General features: G+C 40.0%; 2 protein-coding genes across 17 annotated transcripts in view; both read left to right on the forward strand.

The window, feature by feature from the left end:
- The window catches only part of stard13b (StAR related lipid transfer domain containing 13b), a 61,008-nt gene extending 49,199 nt beyond the window's left edge, over window positions 1–11,809 (forward strand). For 8 of the 10 annotated variants that reach the window (XM_005455009.4, XM_005455010.4, XM_003450134.5 and 5 more), the window contains 13 exons: window positions 2,331–2,402; window positions 3,483–3,564; window positions 5,865–5,928; window positions 6,659–8,022; window positions 8,121–8,291; window positions 8,510–8,669; window positions 8,758–8,956; window positions 9,044–9,257; window positions 9,690–9,804; window positions 9,915–10,136; window positions 10,231–10,448; window positions 10,555–10,731; window positions 10,873–11,809. In XM_005455009.4, coding sequence (XP_005455066.1) covers window positions 2,331–2,402; window positions 3,483–3,564; window positions 5,865–5,928; window positions 6,659–8,022; window positions 8,121–8,291; window positions 8,510–8,669; window positions 8,758–8,956; window positions 9,044–9,257; window positions 9,690–9,804; window positions 9,915–10,136; window positions 10,231–10,448; window positions 10,555–10,731; window positions 10,873–10,990 — 3,176 coding nt within the window. In that variant the 3' untranslated portion in view covers window positions 10,991–11,809. Of the gene's footprint in view, window positions 1–72; window positions 1,029–1,054; window positions 1,330–2,330; window positions 2,403–3,482; window positions 3,565–5,864; window positions 5,929–6,658; window positions 8,023–8,120; window positions 8,292–8,509; window positions 8,670–8,757; window positions 8,957–9,043; window positions 9,258–9,689; window positions 9,805–9,914; window positions 10,137–10,230; window positions 10,449–10,554; window positions 10,732–10,872 lie in introns of those variants that run through there. The other 2 variants (XM_019345106.2, XM_019345107.2) reach the window with 2 other exon arrangements.
- Window positions 11,810–14,240: 2,431 nt separating this feature from the next.
- The window catches only part of nbeab (neurobeachin b), a 200,757-nt gene continuing 198,738 nt past the window's right edge, over window positions 14,241–16,259 (forward strand). For 4 of the 7 annotated variants that reach the window (XM_005455018.4, XM_025898038.1, XM_019367747.2 and 1 more), the window contains exon 1: window positions 14,241–14,852. In XM_005455018.4, coding sequence (XP_005455075.1) covers window positions 14,580–14,852 — 273 coding nt within the window. In that variant the 5' untranslated portion in view covers window positions 14,241–14,579. The remainder of the gene's footprint in view (window positions 14,853–16,259) is intronic. The other 3 variants (XM_019367748.2, XM_019367749.2, XM_025898039.1) reach the window with 1 other exon arrangement.

Below are 16,259 nucleotides of genomic sequence, written 5' to 3' on the forward strand. Positions count from 1 at the left end.
TGGTAGTTGATTTGAAGTGTTTTGGAGAGTAGGCATATTAAGACAGATGCTTCACTGACGATAATTGTTTGTACTTATTCACAATAAGACTGAATGAATGAATTTGTTCTTTTTATTTTGGATTGTTTTACAAAAGAGTATGGAAGGAAGGAGATTACTGTTTGTCATAAAGGCTCAGGACAAAACAAAATAAAAACCCGAAAAGTTTTTGCTCATGTTGTTGCCAATCAATATTTATCAAAAGTTTGGGATGAGACTGTGGGTCTACCCAGCTCATTCTGTATCCAAGCTAGGTTTTCTTTGAGCATTTTGTCACGTCATATCCATGCAATGAATTACATAACAGCTGGTTATTTTAAAAATTTATTTTTGGTAATGTTGCACAAAGACAATGGTAAAGGAAGGACGCCCTCGGTTGCCACAGATGCTTTAGTTGTGCACAGCTTTTAACATTCAGGGCTATTGTGTCACAGCCAAACTGGGTTTCATCTCTTTGTGAAACTGTAATTTTATACTGTACACAGTTTTAAAGCTGTGGGTTGTGGAGGGAAAACACAAGTTCTCATTTTTGGCATCATGCCCATCCAGCCTTTTATCCACAAGAGATTTCCTTAGAGAGAGGATGAGAGGACAGAATGTCTCAGTATCGTGTTACAGAATGCCAAACAGAGAGGAATTCCCAGCTCATGTTACTTGCTCCCAGTGGTCCAACCTGTGGCTGTGGGACACAAGAGGACCTGGCAGCGCTCTCACTATGAGCTACAGTTGAATAATACAGGCCTGATATTATCCCCCTAAGAGGGAAGGCTAGTTGCTCAGAAAACCTTTAGCTCCTGCTGATACAGGTGGGAACAGAGCAGAGTGGCTCCTGGCCGCCTACCCATGTTGACTTAACTGCTGGTTAAGGGGGTAAACAGCAGACCTTTTCTATCATCCAAGGACAGAGGGAACTGTTAATATTTATTCAGTTGCATGACCAAAGTCACTTTTTATAGATTTCTGGATGGAAAACAAGTAAAGCAGCACAGGTGAGTTCTGGATTATATCTGGAAAAACATCCAGTAGCTGCATATTCATTCTAACAATACAACTGCTGTAATTATGCAGTATAGTGTGATGAATGATGGTGTTTTATGTTTCAGTCGTATTGTGTCAGGCTCAGATAGGGCTTGGAAATAAGACTTCAGATATGTAATGGGAGAATTGTTTGTCAGCCGCTGGCGCAGTTTATGCACGATTATTCTGGATGTAATGTTTACTGTTTGTATTCTTCTTCAAATTGTGGAAAGGTTTTTAAACAATAACAACAAAAAACCCACCCTGAAACTGGTAAGAATTGTTTAATATATAGATTTAGGTAGATATAAAATCTGTGCTTCATATGTTTTATGTTAAATAATTTACCACAGAGTTACTTAGGTTTCTAATGCTTAAAAATGTGCCCGTAGAGTGGCTGATCATGGATAACAAATGATAAGGGATTGTTTGGTTATTTGTTTTTATGAAGTTTTTAAGAATTTTTGGAACTTTAAGAATTTTTGTTATAAATTAATCTTCGGATCAGTTTGTTAATTATCGTAAGATAAAAAGTAAAACAAAAAGCATTTTTCAGAACAACCAGAAGTTTAAAAACCTTAAGAAAAATGTTTGTTTTTATAGAAAACTGCAATAAACAGCAAGTAATCTTCTTCAATGAGGACAAGTAGGCCTTTTTTTTTACCATAAAAAAGCAATAATAATCATTTTTAATACCTGAATTATTTCTCCTAACACATTCTTATAAATTCTGATGTTTATTGACTACAGTTTTACATTTCCTCTCCTAATGTAAGGCAACCTATTTACTGTAGCACTGGCGTGTCAGACAGCATGTCTTGTGTAGGCGGTAAATGTCACCCAGCTCTATTAGCATTAATGGAAAGGCGCCAATGGTCTGTTTCCTCTCCTTGTCATCAGCGGCTCTGCAGACGTCTCACTCTGCAGGTCACCGGGACCAGTTTATGATCATGACTGGAGGGATCAATTCTTTATCACAAACTCTACTTGTTTGCTTTGCTTGGACTCTATTAAAGATGCATAGAGTGCTGATAAGGATCCTTTTACCCTATTTACATTTTGTCACTGTTTGTTTCATACATGATAGTATCTCTGGATTTACCCAGATCTGCTGTCTGTCCAACCTTAAGTTTGTTGTGCGTGTTGGAAAGAGGCGCAGGCTTGGTTTTGTTTTCACTTGAAAGCCCAGTTTCTTTGTCAAAATGAAAACTAACTCATCTAATGTGATTAAATTTCACTTTTTATCTCAGACAACAACATTTTTTGTATTTCAGAAATTGAGGCGAAAGAGGCGTGTGATTGGCTGCGGGCAGCAGGATTTCCCCAGTATGCTCAGCTCTTTGAAGGTAAAACAAAAAACAAAAAAAACTCCTCCACACATTCACACATGACCAAAGGGTCAAAATGTTGGCATTAAAGGGAAGAGGTTAATAAAGTAGAACAGCAATAAAAGGCTTCTGTAAGGAACTAAAAATGGCTTTTTTTAATTTTAGATCTGTTCCTAAATAGAACAGTGTTTCTGATTGAACATGGACTTGCAAGCTGATGAGTGAATAATGGTACACAGTGTTATCTGGTCTGCCCCCAACACTGTACACAAAACCATGTATTCATGAGCTGCATAGTGCGCCTCATTTACACCACTATTCTCAGGAAGCCTTGGAGCTTGGACCGCAGTCAGATCCCTAGACACAGCAAAACAAGTGGAAAATTCAGTTGCTTTTAAAGTCTAATCTTTTCCAAGCTACGATTACTACATAAACATGTCCTCTGTGCTTAAAGACTAAAGTCATGGGAAGAACTGGGTTTTATCAGAGCTTAAGGTAGCTATACTCCCTCAGATCTCTGCGTCGTGGCCAGACTTCTGATGTGCTGTGGTGCAATATATTTGTTTTCTGACAGTTTGTAGATAGTATCTGGACTTTGGCAATGAATACAGACATTGCTGTTTGAGTGAATGATAAGTTAACATAATTTTAGTATGATATTGGGATTGTGTATTAGAAATTATCCCAGTGCTTGAAGCTTTTGCCATTTTTTAAGTCCAGAATACAGTTTATCAGAATATTTGCCCAACTTTAAAATCAGACCGAGCAACCTCTGCTTTTTATAAGAAGTCGACAACTTGACATGAATGCAGTGGAATGTTAGATTCATCCTCTTAAGTTATGTAAGAGGAAGCCCATACCCAGGGCAAGACGTAATGCTCACAAGCCTGAACGCTGTTATTTGGACAAATTCTGTCTCTGCTCATTAGCATCACATACAAAACAAGTTAATGGTCTCCCAGCTTTCAATGTAGTTCTGGAAAGAATGTGGTTTCCTCATCTCTCTTTCCATTCATCATATCCAAGAACACTGCTAAAATGTCAGGGAGGAATTTGAACACTGCTTCTTTCTCCAACTTTATTCTTTTTTCCCCCCAGACTCGCAGTTTCCCATTGACATTACTCCTGTGAAAAGAGATCATGATTTTTTGGACAAAGATCTTGTGGAACCTCTGTGCAGGTAATGCCATGTCAGATATTTATAGCTAATCTTTGAAATAAAGTTGCAAACACTGAAGTGGAGCTATGTTAAAGGCCCTGTGAAGTTTGACATGAAAGCACAACTTCCATGTAATGATGTGAAAAAAGTTTAAAAGCTAAAAGCTGCAGACACAAATCCTGTATTTATACAACTGTTATTACATAAACTCGTTGGCTATCCCCTTTGGGATCACGTCAGGAAGGGCATTCAGCTCAAAACTCTGCCAAGTCAAACATGAAGCTACCCACTGTGGGGACCCCTTGTGGCAAGCGATCAGCTGAAAGTAGCTTACTATGAAGTTTTTTTCCCACTTGGAGTTACGTTTATTATTTCATTTATTAAATCACTGCTTACAGACCTTCATCAGGTCGCACAGATATGGTGGTCCCCAAATGGACAAAATGAAAATTTTGGTTTAAAGTTGGTGTAAGCAACATGCTCTTTGCCCGCACTGGATAAAATACTTCTATATTAACCTGATGTCCTTTTTGTAGTTTGTAAGTAATCTGAGAGAGACGAGAGTTTCCAGGCTTTAGAACACTTAGCCTGGGATTGGAGACTTTGGCCAGCATAAATTAGAACAACATCAGGTGGAAGGATATGGTTGTCCAATCGTGTGTTTGACTCTTCTGAAGTCAGATGGGATCATTGACCTATTTTTAGCACTGCAAGAGGATACAGCTGTTTTTAAATTTTTTGGCCTTTTCCACATTTTATGCCTATTGCAGCTTTGTTAAATCCTTCACTTGCAAGAGCACTGATGAGACTCTTCTGTTGTTCATCTAACCCAACTATGCCTAAATACTGTATATAATTTCCTAGTTTGCCAGAGAATGACTAAAAACGTACACTAAGCGAACAACTGGTGGTTACACATAACGTTCTTGTAGGGTGAGACAACGCATATACTTTTTCAAGCCAAGATGCAAACAGCACTCGGGCTACCACTGTAACTATAGCAACCATCCCAAGAGGAAAGCAGAAGGAACGTGAGGGGTGCCTCGCACAGCTCAATATGCTGTGACTCTAAACAACCCTAAAGCAACTCATCTGAATTCCAAACTAGCCACAGGATAAATACAGCACAATTGGAAACAGTTCCACCTCTAACGTGATTGTTGTCCACGACGTCCCTCCATCTCTATGGTAACATTAGGATGGCTTTATTATCAGTTTTGCCACCACAGGCATGTGTGCAAAAATAAACAGCCGCCTTCATCTTGTGATTGAACTGAAGCAGATAGTTATTTTATGTGTGTGAGTTGCTCTCTGATCCTTCAGTAAGCAGCCTCCTTTTTTTAGTAACCACATTCAAAGCTCTTCTGGCCTGCGGAATAAAGGGCCCCCAGCTTAGAGATCCCCCTCTTCAGTGCTCCACTATCTACAGTAACAATCATGGGAACGTCTTGTTTAACTAACCCCTTCTGTAACACTGGAGAATGGTTAGAGGCCTTTTACTGACACAGAACAATACTGTCAGTCGGTTAAAAAAAGCCTGTTAGCAGTATGTGGAGCCGTTAAAGCTTGTGATTATCTTACCGCACATTTGTTTCTTTGTCTAAAGCCAACATTCAGTTTAGCGGGAGTGTGTTTTCTTATGTCGTCATTTTTTCCATCTGCAGCGGTTGGTTCATTTTCAGCTCTTAGTGCCGTTGTACAGTGTACTGTAAATTCCAGTTGGCACACCCACAAACTCCTATAAACTGTAATCACTAAGGATACGCTCAAAGCCTTAGTTTGTGATGTTTATTAGAGATACTGAAAGCATTCACTGTTTGTCTTTATAAAACTACATTAAGGAAATGTACATCAGTATTTATAAATAGATTATGATAAATGCAAAACATACAACTATATTGTCTATGCTTCATGTTAAGGACAGTCTTTCTAAATCACCATGCTAAGTTGAAGATCACATTTAAGACCTATACGTTAACACGTACAGGGGAACATTTTGAATGAATTTGATTAGGCAAAGTTGAACTAAAGTTCACCTTTGTTCAGACTGCTACAGGCAGCCCTTCAAGCCACTATCACTTAGAGAACAGAGCAACTGACAATTACCGGTGTTCATTAGGTTTAGGGTATTATTATATGGATAAATTCAGTTTCCCTCTGGGTCTGGCTGTGCATCCAAAACAGACGCTGATCAGATTAACACTTAAACAACAAACAGAAGTGGATCTTTTTCTAGTCTGCTCATCTGGTGTTGATTACTACTGGTGCTTTCTTTTGTTTGCTTGGAACAGCTTTTCATCCTATGGCTGTTTTTCTTTCAGGCGACTCCACACTTTAAATAAGTGTGCCTCTATGAAACTTGACGTGAATCTTCCAAAGAAGAAAGTAAGTGCTAAAATCTTTTTACTTTTACAGTTGTGACAAGTATAATATAACATTAAATGCATTTTGGATTTGGGGAAAACGGCATCCTCCTTGAAGAGATATATTTTTAAAACACTTTATTACTCAGTTGGTTATATATTTGTTTTTGCCACAACCATAGCCTTTTGTGTGCGACTCTCCACATACTCTGGACTGCTTTGAGCTGTTATTCTTCATTTGTAGCTCTTGATAGAAAAAAAAATCTATGAGTCTAATACCACAGTAGTTATCAGTAATTTTTAAGATGTTGAAAAGAAATGTTAATACATGCTTCAGCACAAATAGAACCTAACTTTATCTTTATATACAACTATTATTACATTCACGGTTATTACTTCTTATTTGTTCACGCATTGGAATGTAGCCTTTTCTTGGCTGGTTGCATAATGGTATTAGTCCTTTGCAAACACGTTTTCCTTTTATTGCCTGTAGCTATCCTTTGTGCTTTGTGTGATAGTACACACGTTTTAGCTTCCAGTGAAATTTTTTTCACACACACAATACAAAGAGGAAAAATATGCAAATTATCCTTTGTGGAGTGTTTCTGCATCCATTGTCTTTTTGATTATTATTATTATTATTCCAGTGAATAGTTATTTACTACTGTAGTTACTTTCATGAGACCTACATAGCAGCAGTTGCAGTTATATCTGCCAGAATAATTACTGTAAAATAATCTTTCTTTTCCCAGAGTGAAGACTCTGATGAAGACGATCTGTTTGCTATTAGTGACAAATGGACCTTTGAGTGGAGCAGCCGGCGCTGGTCCAGGTTACAGGACATTGACAGTCTGCTGGGAAATCACAGAGAGGGTGAGCTCTCCAGAGATGGTGTGCCTCTGAGAACTACCACCAGCAGCGAGAGTGTTCTGACAGACCTCAGCGAGCCAGAGGTCTCTTCTTTGCACAGCGAGAGCAGCGGAGGCAGCGGTCATCGGGGCCTCAGCACAGAGGACTCTGACTGTTCCAATCGCACCTGCTCAGACACTGCAGCAATGCCAGACTCGACTTCTCTCACAATGCCTCACATCCCCAAAGAATTTGCTCACTTCAATTCACCATCTGACAAGCACAGCAAAACAACCCGCTCTTGTGCCAAGGAGTTACTAAAGCGTATGGATACACTGAGCTCCCGAGGTAATCTGGGAAAAGGCCATAAGACGCTGGTAATCAGCTCTCCTGTGCTGCAGCAGGAGGCCCAGGTCCTGAAGAAATTGAGGTGTGAAGACATCATAAATGGAGATGGTGGAGCTCTGGAACCACCATGCAATAAAATTCTGCCATCCCACTCCAGTAGTGAGGGTAGCAGCCATTCTGGTGGCAGCACTGTCAGCACACCCAGCCTAAAAGAGCATAAGCCTCACCGTGTTGACCATAAACGCAGTGGCATGTATTTGGAGGACATGGACATCTTCTCAGGATCCCAAATGAATAAAGTTGCAGAACAAAATCGTAGAAATGAATTTTGCTCTTATGAAAACCTCGTGGTCCACATTCCCAAAGACCACAAGCCAGGAACCTTTCCCAAAGCATTGTCCATAGAGAGCCTGTCCCCAACTGGTGGTGCCTCAATTAACTGGCACACTGGCAGTATGCACCTGGACTCCCCTTTAATTTCATGCAGGAAGGAAACACGGCCTGCCACCAAGTCCTCTTCCAGAGGTAGCCGCATCAGTGTGTACGATAATGTTCCTGGCTCGCATCTGTATGCCAGCACTGGAGACCTGATAGACCTGGAGAAAGAGGATCTGTTTCCACACCTGGATGATATCTTGCTGCATGTCAATGGTCTACAACAGATAGTGGACCACTGGTCAAAAAATGTGTTACCTGGAGGCGAGGGGATAGTACAGATCGATGACGGGAAGGATGATACAGCGGGGCTTCAGTCCTCTAGTCAGATTACATTGGACTTTGAGGGAAATTCTGTCACGGAAAGCCAGATCGTGCCTAGTGATGGAGACAGAGACAAAGTATCACTTACAGAGACAGAATCTACAAGGCTCAGGGAAAGGAGGGACTCCGGAGTAGGTGCATCACTCACAAGACCTAATAGGTAAGACTGAACTGATTGAACTAAGCAGTAAGAGTATGTTAAGATGAATAAAAGTTTACTCTATTTTCTTTGCTTTTTTTCATCTCTGTTGGCATTAGGTTACGATGGCCCAGCTTTCAGATATCTAATCGTCTAAGTCACTCAAGAGCATCCCTGCAGATTACAAACCAATCAGCAGGCCAGCTGAGTTTGTTACAAAAGTTTTCACTGTTGCGTTTGACTGCAATCATGGAGAAATATTCCCTGACCAATAAACATGGCTGGGCTTGGTAAGTCTAACATATCCTCCCATCTACTTATGTTTGATTCCTATTTTCCATTTGGATTTTATTACAGTTCTTTGAACTGATAATCACTCTCAGTCGTCAGTATTCTTTATGTATGTATTTGTCCAAATCCTGATATACTGTATTGGCGTCCTTCATTGTCATTATCTTTCTTTAGTCTCAAGAGAATTTTTTAAAACATGTGCTAATGTCTCTCCTAGGTCTGTGCCAAAATTTATGAAGAGAATGAAGGTACCAGATTATAAGGATAAGATTGTGTTCGGAGTTCCTCTCATTGTGCATGTGCAGCGTTCAGGACAGCCCTTGCCCCTCGGCCTGCAGCAGGCCCTGCGGTACTTGAGGAGTCAGTGTCTTGACCAGGTCAGTGACAGCATACGATACTCTCACACTGCACATGCCTTTCATTTTCATATATGAAGTTTATGTGATATCACTGTTTTGTTTCCAGGTGGGTCTTTTTCGTAAATCAGGCGTGAAGTCTCGAATTCAAGCTCTGAGGCAGATGAATGAAAGTTCTCCAGAAAATGTGAATTATGAGGATCAGTCCGCCTATGATGTGGCTGATATGGTGAAGCAATTCTTCAGGGACTTACCTGAGCCCCTACTTACCAGCAAGCTGGGAGAGACCTTCCTCCATATTTACCAGTGTAAGTAAAGATTGCGTTTTTATCTGATATCACTTCCTCTGCAAAGCAGAAATGTTGTTTTTTTAATCCTTCTATTAACCTGTGCAGATGTACCAAAGGACCAAAGATTACAAGCTGTCCAGGCAGCCATCATGTTGATGTCTGATGAAAACCGAGAGGTACTGCAGACGCTACTCTGTTTCCTTAGTGATGTCACTTCCTCTGTGGCGGAGAACCAGATGACACCTATGAATATTGCTGTGTGCCTGGCTCCGTCCCTCTTCCATCTCAACAAAATGAAGAAGGACAATCTTTCACCAAGGTATTGTTTTCTTTTTTTCTTGTGTTACACTTAACTTGGTGTCTCTGGTTTTGGGTAACATTACCTGCCATTCTGTGTTTACAAAAATAATGATGAAGACATGCATACATTAACTCCTGCATGATTATCTTCCCCACAGCTCCATAAAGATCGCTATAAAGTGGGTTACAGATTTTACTCACCCCTCAGGGGTGCAGTAGATAACTCTCTTTCTGGGCCAGTTTTACCCCAGTTAAAGCTTAATGTTTTATGAGATCATGCTGTGTACAAACAAAGCAAAGCTCTCTAATTTAGCAAGTTGAAATTGTTGCTAAAGAGATCAAAGCGGTTTCCTGCAGAGCGGAAGAAGGGTTTATATACTGTTTCTTGTGGGGATGTTGACCTGAAGTCCCTGCTGGCCTAATAGGTTTTCTCTCCTCATATAATCTCCAGGGCCATGCATAAGAAGTATGCTACTGGTAGACCAGACCAGAAGGATCTGAATGAGAATTTAGCAGCGACACAGGGCCTCGCTCACATGATCATAGAGTGCAACCGCCTCTTTGAGGTACGAGAACCTGTGTTTATTATGCAGTAAGAATTTAAAGCCTGAATGCAGTATCTGCTCTTGTTTTTATTTGCTGTGAGCCTTACCTTATGCTTTTATGCACCCATTAGATCCCTCATGAGATGGTTACTCAGTCGCGTAATTCCTATGTGGAGGCTGATTTGCATGCACCAACAATTGACGAGCTGTGCAAGCAGTCGGAAGATGAGGACGGAACATACCAAACACTTTTGGAGGGGAGACTTCAGAACCTGCTCAAAGAGGCCCGGGAAAAATCCAAATACTGGGTGTCTTGCAGCAGCTCTGATAACACAGAGCTCTATTATAAGAAGGTTAGTTTTCTAACCTAAACCTAAACCACTATCTTTATTTCAAAGATAGTGGTACATGAAAACAATCCTTTTTGTGTCTTTGTGTGTGATCCAGGTGGGAGATGGCAACCCTTTGAGACGTTGGAAAGTGTCTGTCGAGGTGGAAGCACCGCCATCTGTGGTGTTGAACCGGGTGCTGCGAGAGCGCCACCTGTGGGATATGGACCTCCTTCAGTGGAAAGTGTGCGAGACACTGGACAGGCAAACAGAAGTGTTTCAGTATGTCCTGAGTCGCATGCCCCCTCATCCCAGCAGGGACTTTGTAGTTCTTAGGTGAGTGCTTAAGAAAACTCAACGCACCATATGTTCTCTTATTTTGGGAATAGCTCAAATTGTATTTCTTTAGATACCATAATCAGTCTCTTTCTGTGCATTCAAGGTCATGGAGGACAGACTTGCCCAAAGGTGCTTGCTCCCTGGTTTCTGTGTCTATAGAGCATGAAGACTGTCCTCCTTTAGGAGGGATAAGGGCTATAGTCCTGGAGTCTAACTACCTATTAGAGCCCTGTGGCTCAGGAAAGTCCAGACTAACTCACATCTGCAGAGTGGACATGAAGTAAGTCCTACAATGAGCTTTTACACAAGATTCTTTTAGAAAGTGCTACAAAGAAAAGTTGTTCTCTTATGGTTTGAGCTGCATTTCTAAATATTTTGCGATGTATGCTATAGTATATTGAATATAGTGTTTTGATTTCAGGGGAAGGACTCCAGACTGGTACAACAAAGCCTTTGGCCACCTTTGTGCTGCAGAAGCTGCCCGAATCCGCAACTCCTTTCAGCCACTAATCACAGACGGCCCAGAGACCAAAATCTGACATTCTTTGCTGCTTGTGTCTGCTCAGCCTTGAGATCAACATTGAGCCTTTGAGTCATTGCTAACAGCCACAAAAAGCAGAGACAGGACTCCAGAACGAAAGCACAGTTTATTGTTTGTTTGTCTGAATGCAAAATGCTCTGAAAATAACTTATGGCTCCTCTGTAATTGCACAATTTTAAAAGAGGACATCTTATAGGTGCTGAGCATAATTCTTCATTGGGAAATTAATTATCCTGCCAATATCATTGACATTTATGACTATTTTATTTACCTTCATGTTTCTAAAACTGTATGTTATAATAATTATCTTTAATAATATTATTGTATTATTGTTTCTACAATGTCTAGGACATTCAAGCTCTGAAATGCTTCTGGGAAGCATATATTTGTTTGTTTCAGATTTAAAGCTATAATTATTTAGATGTACACTCAAGTGTATATATGTGTGTCTGTGTGTGTGTGTGAATATACTGTAAATTAAATAGAATGTATATTTTGTATATATGTGTGTGTGTATATATATACATATATATATATATATATGAAGGGGTAATGAGTACATATGTTAATTTTCCATATATTAATTCATTTTTCTGTGTGAACCGTTCTGTCAAACACATGGTACAAAATTGTAAGCTGGTTTTACTTTGCTCCTTTATTGCCATTTTGAAATGGGTGTAACTGTAATAAACATTGACCTTCAGTGGTTGTGAAGAAGGTGACTTAAGGTTTGACTTGATCATACCTGCTTTAGGGTACTGGATTGTGCAGTCAGGTACAAAAATGTCTTTTTTTTAAAATAAAACCATGAAAATGATGAAATGCCTTGTGTGCTGATTTCTAATTGTATTGTCTGCTTCTAAAAAGAAGTAAAAATTTAAACAGTATTTTTGGGAGTATGTAAATTCGATTAATCGTCAAAAGAAGCTAAGAACTTGTTACAGATGTTTAGGAGGTGTCAGAAATTCTCATTTAAAAATACTTAAATATTTTTAAATACAAAAGTTCATACACCGAGCAAGGAAACACACTTCACTCTGATTTGGAATGAGAGGGACCTCTGCTGGCTTTTTACAAAAATCATGCGACTCGAAATAGTTCACAGAGGATGACTTATCTGAAATTGATTGCTTTTATAATGCCACCTCAGTGGTTGAAAAAGCTAATAAAGACTGTTTTATTATTCTCTGGCTTTTTCCCCCCAAACTATATGGTAACTTGCAAATGTACTGTTTATAAGATTGGGGAAACCTGCAGTCAGCTGAGACTGAAGAAGTCACTTGTATGAGTGACGAGATTTACTTACCTGAATGATTGAGAATGCATCAAGACATATATGGTAACTTGGGTTAAACTGGGAAAACTGTCAGTTTCTGCCACTAGATGGCTCCTCTATTTTCAGATTGATGATCTTTACAGTGGCAGCTTTTCTTTTTCCTCTTAATGATCTTGCCATGGGTACATTTATTTATTTTAGCACGTTGAGAACATATCACCATACATATACAATACATTTTTGATGGCAGTCTAGGTTTTTGTATGCCATTTATGTACACGCTGTTGGTGTGTGTAGACCAAGCCTCCTTCACTGATCTCAGTTCAACACTAGCGGTGTTTGTTTCTCAGTTACAATGATTCAGTGACGCGTTGATAGGCAGAGACAAAACATTAGAAAAAATAAAACAGAATATATTTATGCCTTATACAATGCAGTCTACAAACTAAGCCATTATGCAAAGATATAGCATGAGAAAAATAGAACACGAGAAATATGTGAGTAAAAAACAATGTCATTCAACAAACTTCTACATTTCATTCGCAGGTGAACTGTCAAATATTACAATGTCTATCATTTTCGGTGGTTTATCACAAAATACATCAAAATTACACAATGGTAGTCATGATAGGCACAGCAGTAAAAACTGACACGACTCTTTTGAAGCCATGCTGACACAGATCTGCTTAATGAGCTCTTGAAATGCACGCTCAGCTTCCGACTGTCAGAAAGGAAGATTGACAGAATTGTCCCAAGCTGTCAGTGCCAGCCTGTTTTATATAAATGCTGGAAACTGATTTTTTGATTATTATCTTTTTTAAAAAAAACAAACAAACAACCAAACAAACAAAGCATATGTTTGTGCACAGAAACGTTCTCTAAAATGTATATATATGTATGGGATTACATCTATCCAGATTTGTCTTTCTTTTATAGCAAACAAATAAGTGGAATATGCCCTAACAGTGTATCTTTTAGTCATTACTCTGTGAGAAATAAGGGCATGTAAAAGATATTGGAGAAGTCAGCCCTCTTAATTGTCTCATAAAACATTTAAGGTGGGGGGAGTGGCAGAAATGCTGCATAGTATAATTACACTGTCCATTTGAATGTGTGTCCACAAGACGACTGCTCCCTAATTCAGTAGGAAAGTTAAGAGAAACCCTGTCTCAGTATTAGTATTCATCCTAATGTAATTAAATTTATATTGCCTTGCATAAAAGACTATCCAAGGTCACATTTGTCCTTCATGAGATATGCCACACCTGGCGCTCTATAACGAAACTACCATACGTTTTTGTGAGAAAGATAATAATAATTGTCAGCTACAATACAGACATTTACAAGTGTACATGTGCAGTGTCTGATTAACCTTTCACGAACATGTAAATAAAAGCAACAGTGAGTTATTTGGTAGGCCTAATTCTCGTTTTTGATAGGAGTACAGGTATCTTTAGCAAGCTGGCATATGGTCAGGTATTATATTCAGGTGTACCAACTCATCACTGAATACAGTAAATACAGTTTGGTGCACCAACAGTGGAAGTCATCTGTAATATTAGGCTATGGCTCTGCTTTTAATGCGAACATTTCCACCACATGCGGTTTTCTTTTCTTTTTATCCGTCCATTTCTATTTTACTCAGTGTTCATTTCATATTATTTTACTATAATTGTTTTGATTTTCCAATTAGAACATTTCTCATACCTAAATTACTAAATTAGCATGAGATAAATCTCTAATCTTCACCGGTAAAATCTAATCTTGACTTAAGGGAATGAGAAACCTGTTGAAATTCATTAGCCATCAGGATAACACGGTCTATTTTTTTACTGTCTACATTAAGTGTCTGTCTAAAGTTATTGAAGCCAGCCGGTCTTGGCTGCTCCAGCCCACGCCGCGGAGAACGTGGCGAAGCGACAAGTCTCCGGTATCTCAGCCACCGCAGGCGTAGTAAGCGGGACGGCAGGTAGGGGGCGGCAACATGGCGGTGACGGCAGCACAGCCACTGAACGGCGCACATCCGTGAGAGCGGCACAATCACGCACAGCTTTGTGTGTTCATCGCAGGTCTGTCAGCTCGGTAAACTGCCCGGCATCGATTTCACACCGGACATACTGACCAGAACTCCTCAGAGTGGATTTCACTGACAGAGAGTGATTTCTTTTTTGGTGTTTTGCTTTTTTTTGTTTTTGTTTTTTTTTCTCGAGTGTTTATTTCATTTTTTTTTTCGTGATGCTCCAGAACAGTGATTAAGTATATTGCAGAGAGAAAGCGTAACAGCTCCTGAAAGCTCCCGGTTTGGCTGGAAATGACAAGCGGTAGACCGGTGACAATGCCGGGCTCGCTGTCGCTCTCGGACCGACAACCTCCTCCAGGTCACGGGCAACACGCGGCTGCAGTCTCCGCTGCGGCCGGTGAGACAGTGATGATGTCCGGATCAGGTTCAGTGGTCCTCCCGGCTGGGATTATGAATCCATCGGTTCCTATCCGGAATATCAAGATGAAATTTGCCGTTCTTACCGGACTGATCCAGGCTGGAGAGGTTAGCAACCGGGATATTGTTGAAACGGTGCTGAATCTGGTAAGTAAACATTTTTCCTATCACTTTGTGACTGGACATTACTGCACAAACCCCAAATCATCACTGGTGTTCAGTGGCAACTAATAGAATATAACGTTCACATGTAACAAAATAATATTTATTTATTTATTTTTTACATCGAGGGAGTGGAAATAATAATTACATTATTTACAGCAGTAATATGAGCAGCTGCCCCAGGATATGGGATAGTATACAGCAGTGAACACTTAAAAGTCACACATGTACACATAAGGAAGGAGGAGGTGGTAAGAACACAAAGCCATAGCTCAAGTTTTCTAAAAAGTCCCACAAAGTCCCAGCTTCCCTTGTGTTTTCCTGTAAATCAAGCAGAGTCATTGCAGGTGAAGTGCATCACTTGCTGGGATTTAAAGGGCAATGTCAAGTGGTATTCATGTTAAAGTAAAATATGAGCCCATGCAGGAAGGCAATTGCTTCTTCTAAGTGTGGGAAAATTTAAGGGATACACCTGGCAACTGTTGGGGAGCTATTTCCACGGAGCCCAGACTTACTATAGCCCTGCTTTGTGATGTGATCAGTGTAGCTCCCCAGCAGCGTGTTAAAGAGATATATTCTACACTTAATTAAAATGTGGTATCTTGTGGTAGTATGATAGTCACCACCCTCTCCCCATATACATTTACTGTTACCTCTAGAGTATTTTGTTTCACTGCTGCTTCTAAAAAGTAAGAATGAATGATTTCAGCACAATGTGTTTGAGAATTTGAACCCATATATGACCAGGCTAACCAAGTAGACCAGTTTGCTGTCCTGGTGTATAAATAGACTGTGTAGGCAGTTAATACCTTTTTGCTTTGACCATCTGCAGGAGTACTGCACAGCCTGTTTGCAGTAGTTTGCCTCTCCTTGTTAGCACACTAGAGATTAATTACGACCTGTTCTGGCACAACAGAGATCCACTTTGTGGAGCAGGACAAATTGTAGCCTTTGGCATGTTCAGGCATGAGAAAAGTACTGCAATAGCTGGAGTCTCTGACACCTTGCCCCCTCACACTTTGCAGCGCTTTTTTCACAGGAAATGTGCACACCAGACACGGAATAACACTGCAGCCTCTTGCTTTATTCTCTTGACCTACTGAATACAAAGTGTTAATGTCACAGCTTTCATTTTCTCCCTGTGCTCATTTAGTTTCAGTTATTTGTAGGGCTGGGCGATATGGCCTAAAATCAATATCACGATAAATTGAGCAGTTAACCTCGATAACGATAAATGGACGATAACCACCCCAAGTGCCAAAAAAACAAACGTTGAAACAAACGAATCACATGGTTGTGCTGCAGGTGGTGGAAGAGGTTGGTTGTGTTACCTTGACTTGACGCAACAGTCTTTTTGCAGAGTTTACATTTAACAATTTTTTGATCAATATC

The sequence above is a fragment of the Oreochromis niloticus genome, linkage group LG14 (assembly GCF_001858045.2).
Source record: "Oreochromis niloticus isolate F11D_XX linkage group LG14, O_niloticus_UMD_NMBU, whole genome shotgun sequence".
In the NCBI taxonomy this organism is placed as follows: domain Eukaryota; kingdom Metazoa; phylum Chordata; class Actinopteri; order Cichliformes; family Cichlidae; genus Oreochromis; species Oreochromis niloticus.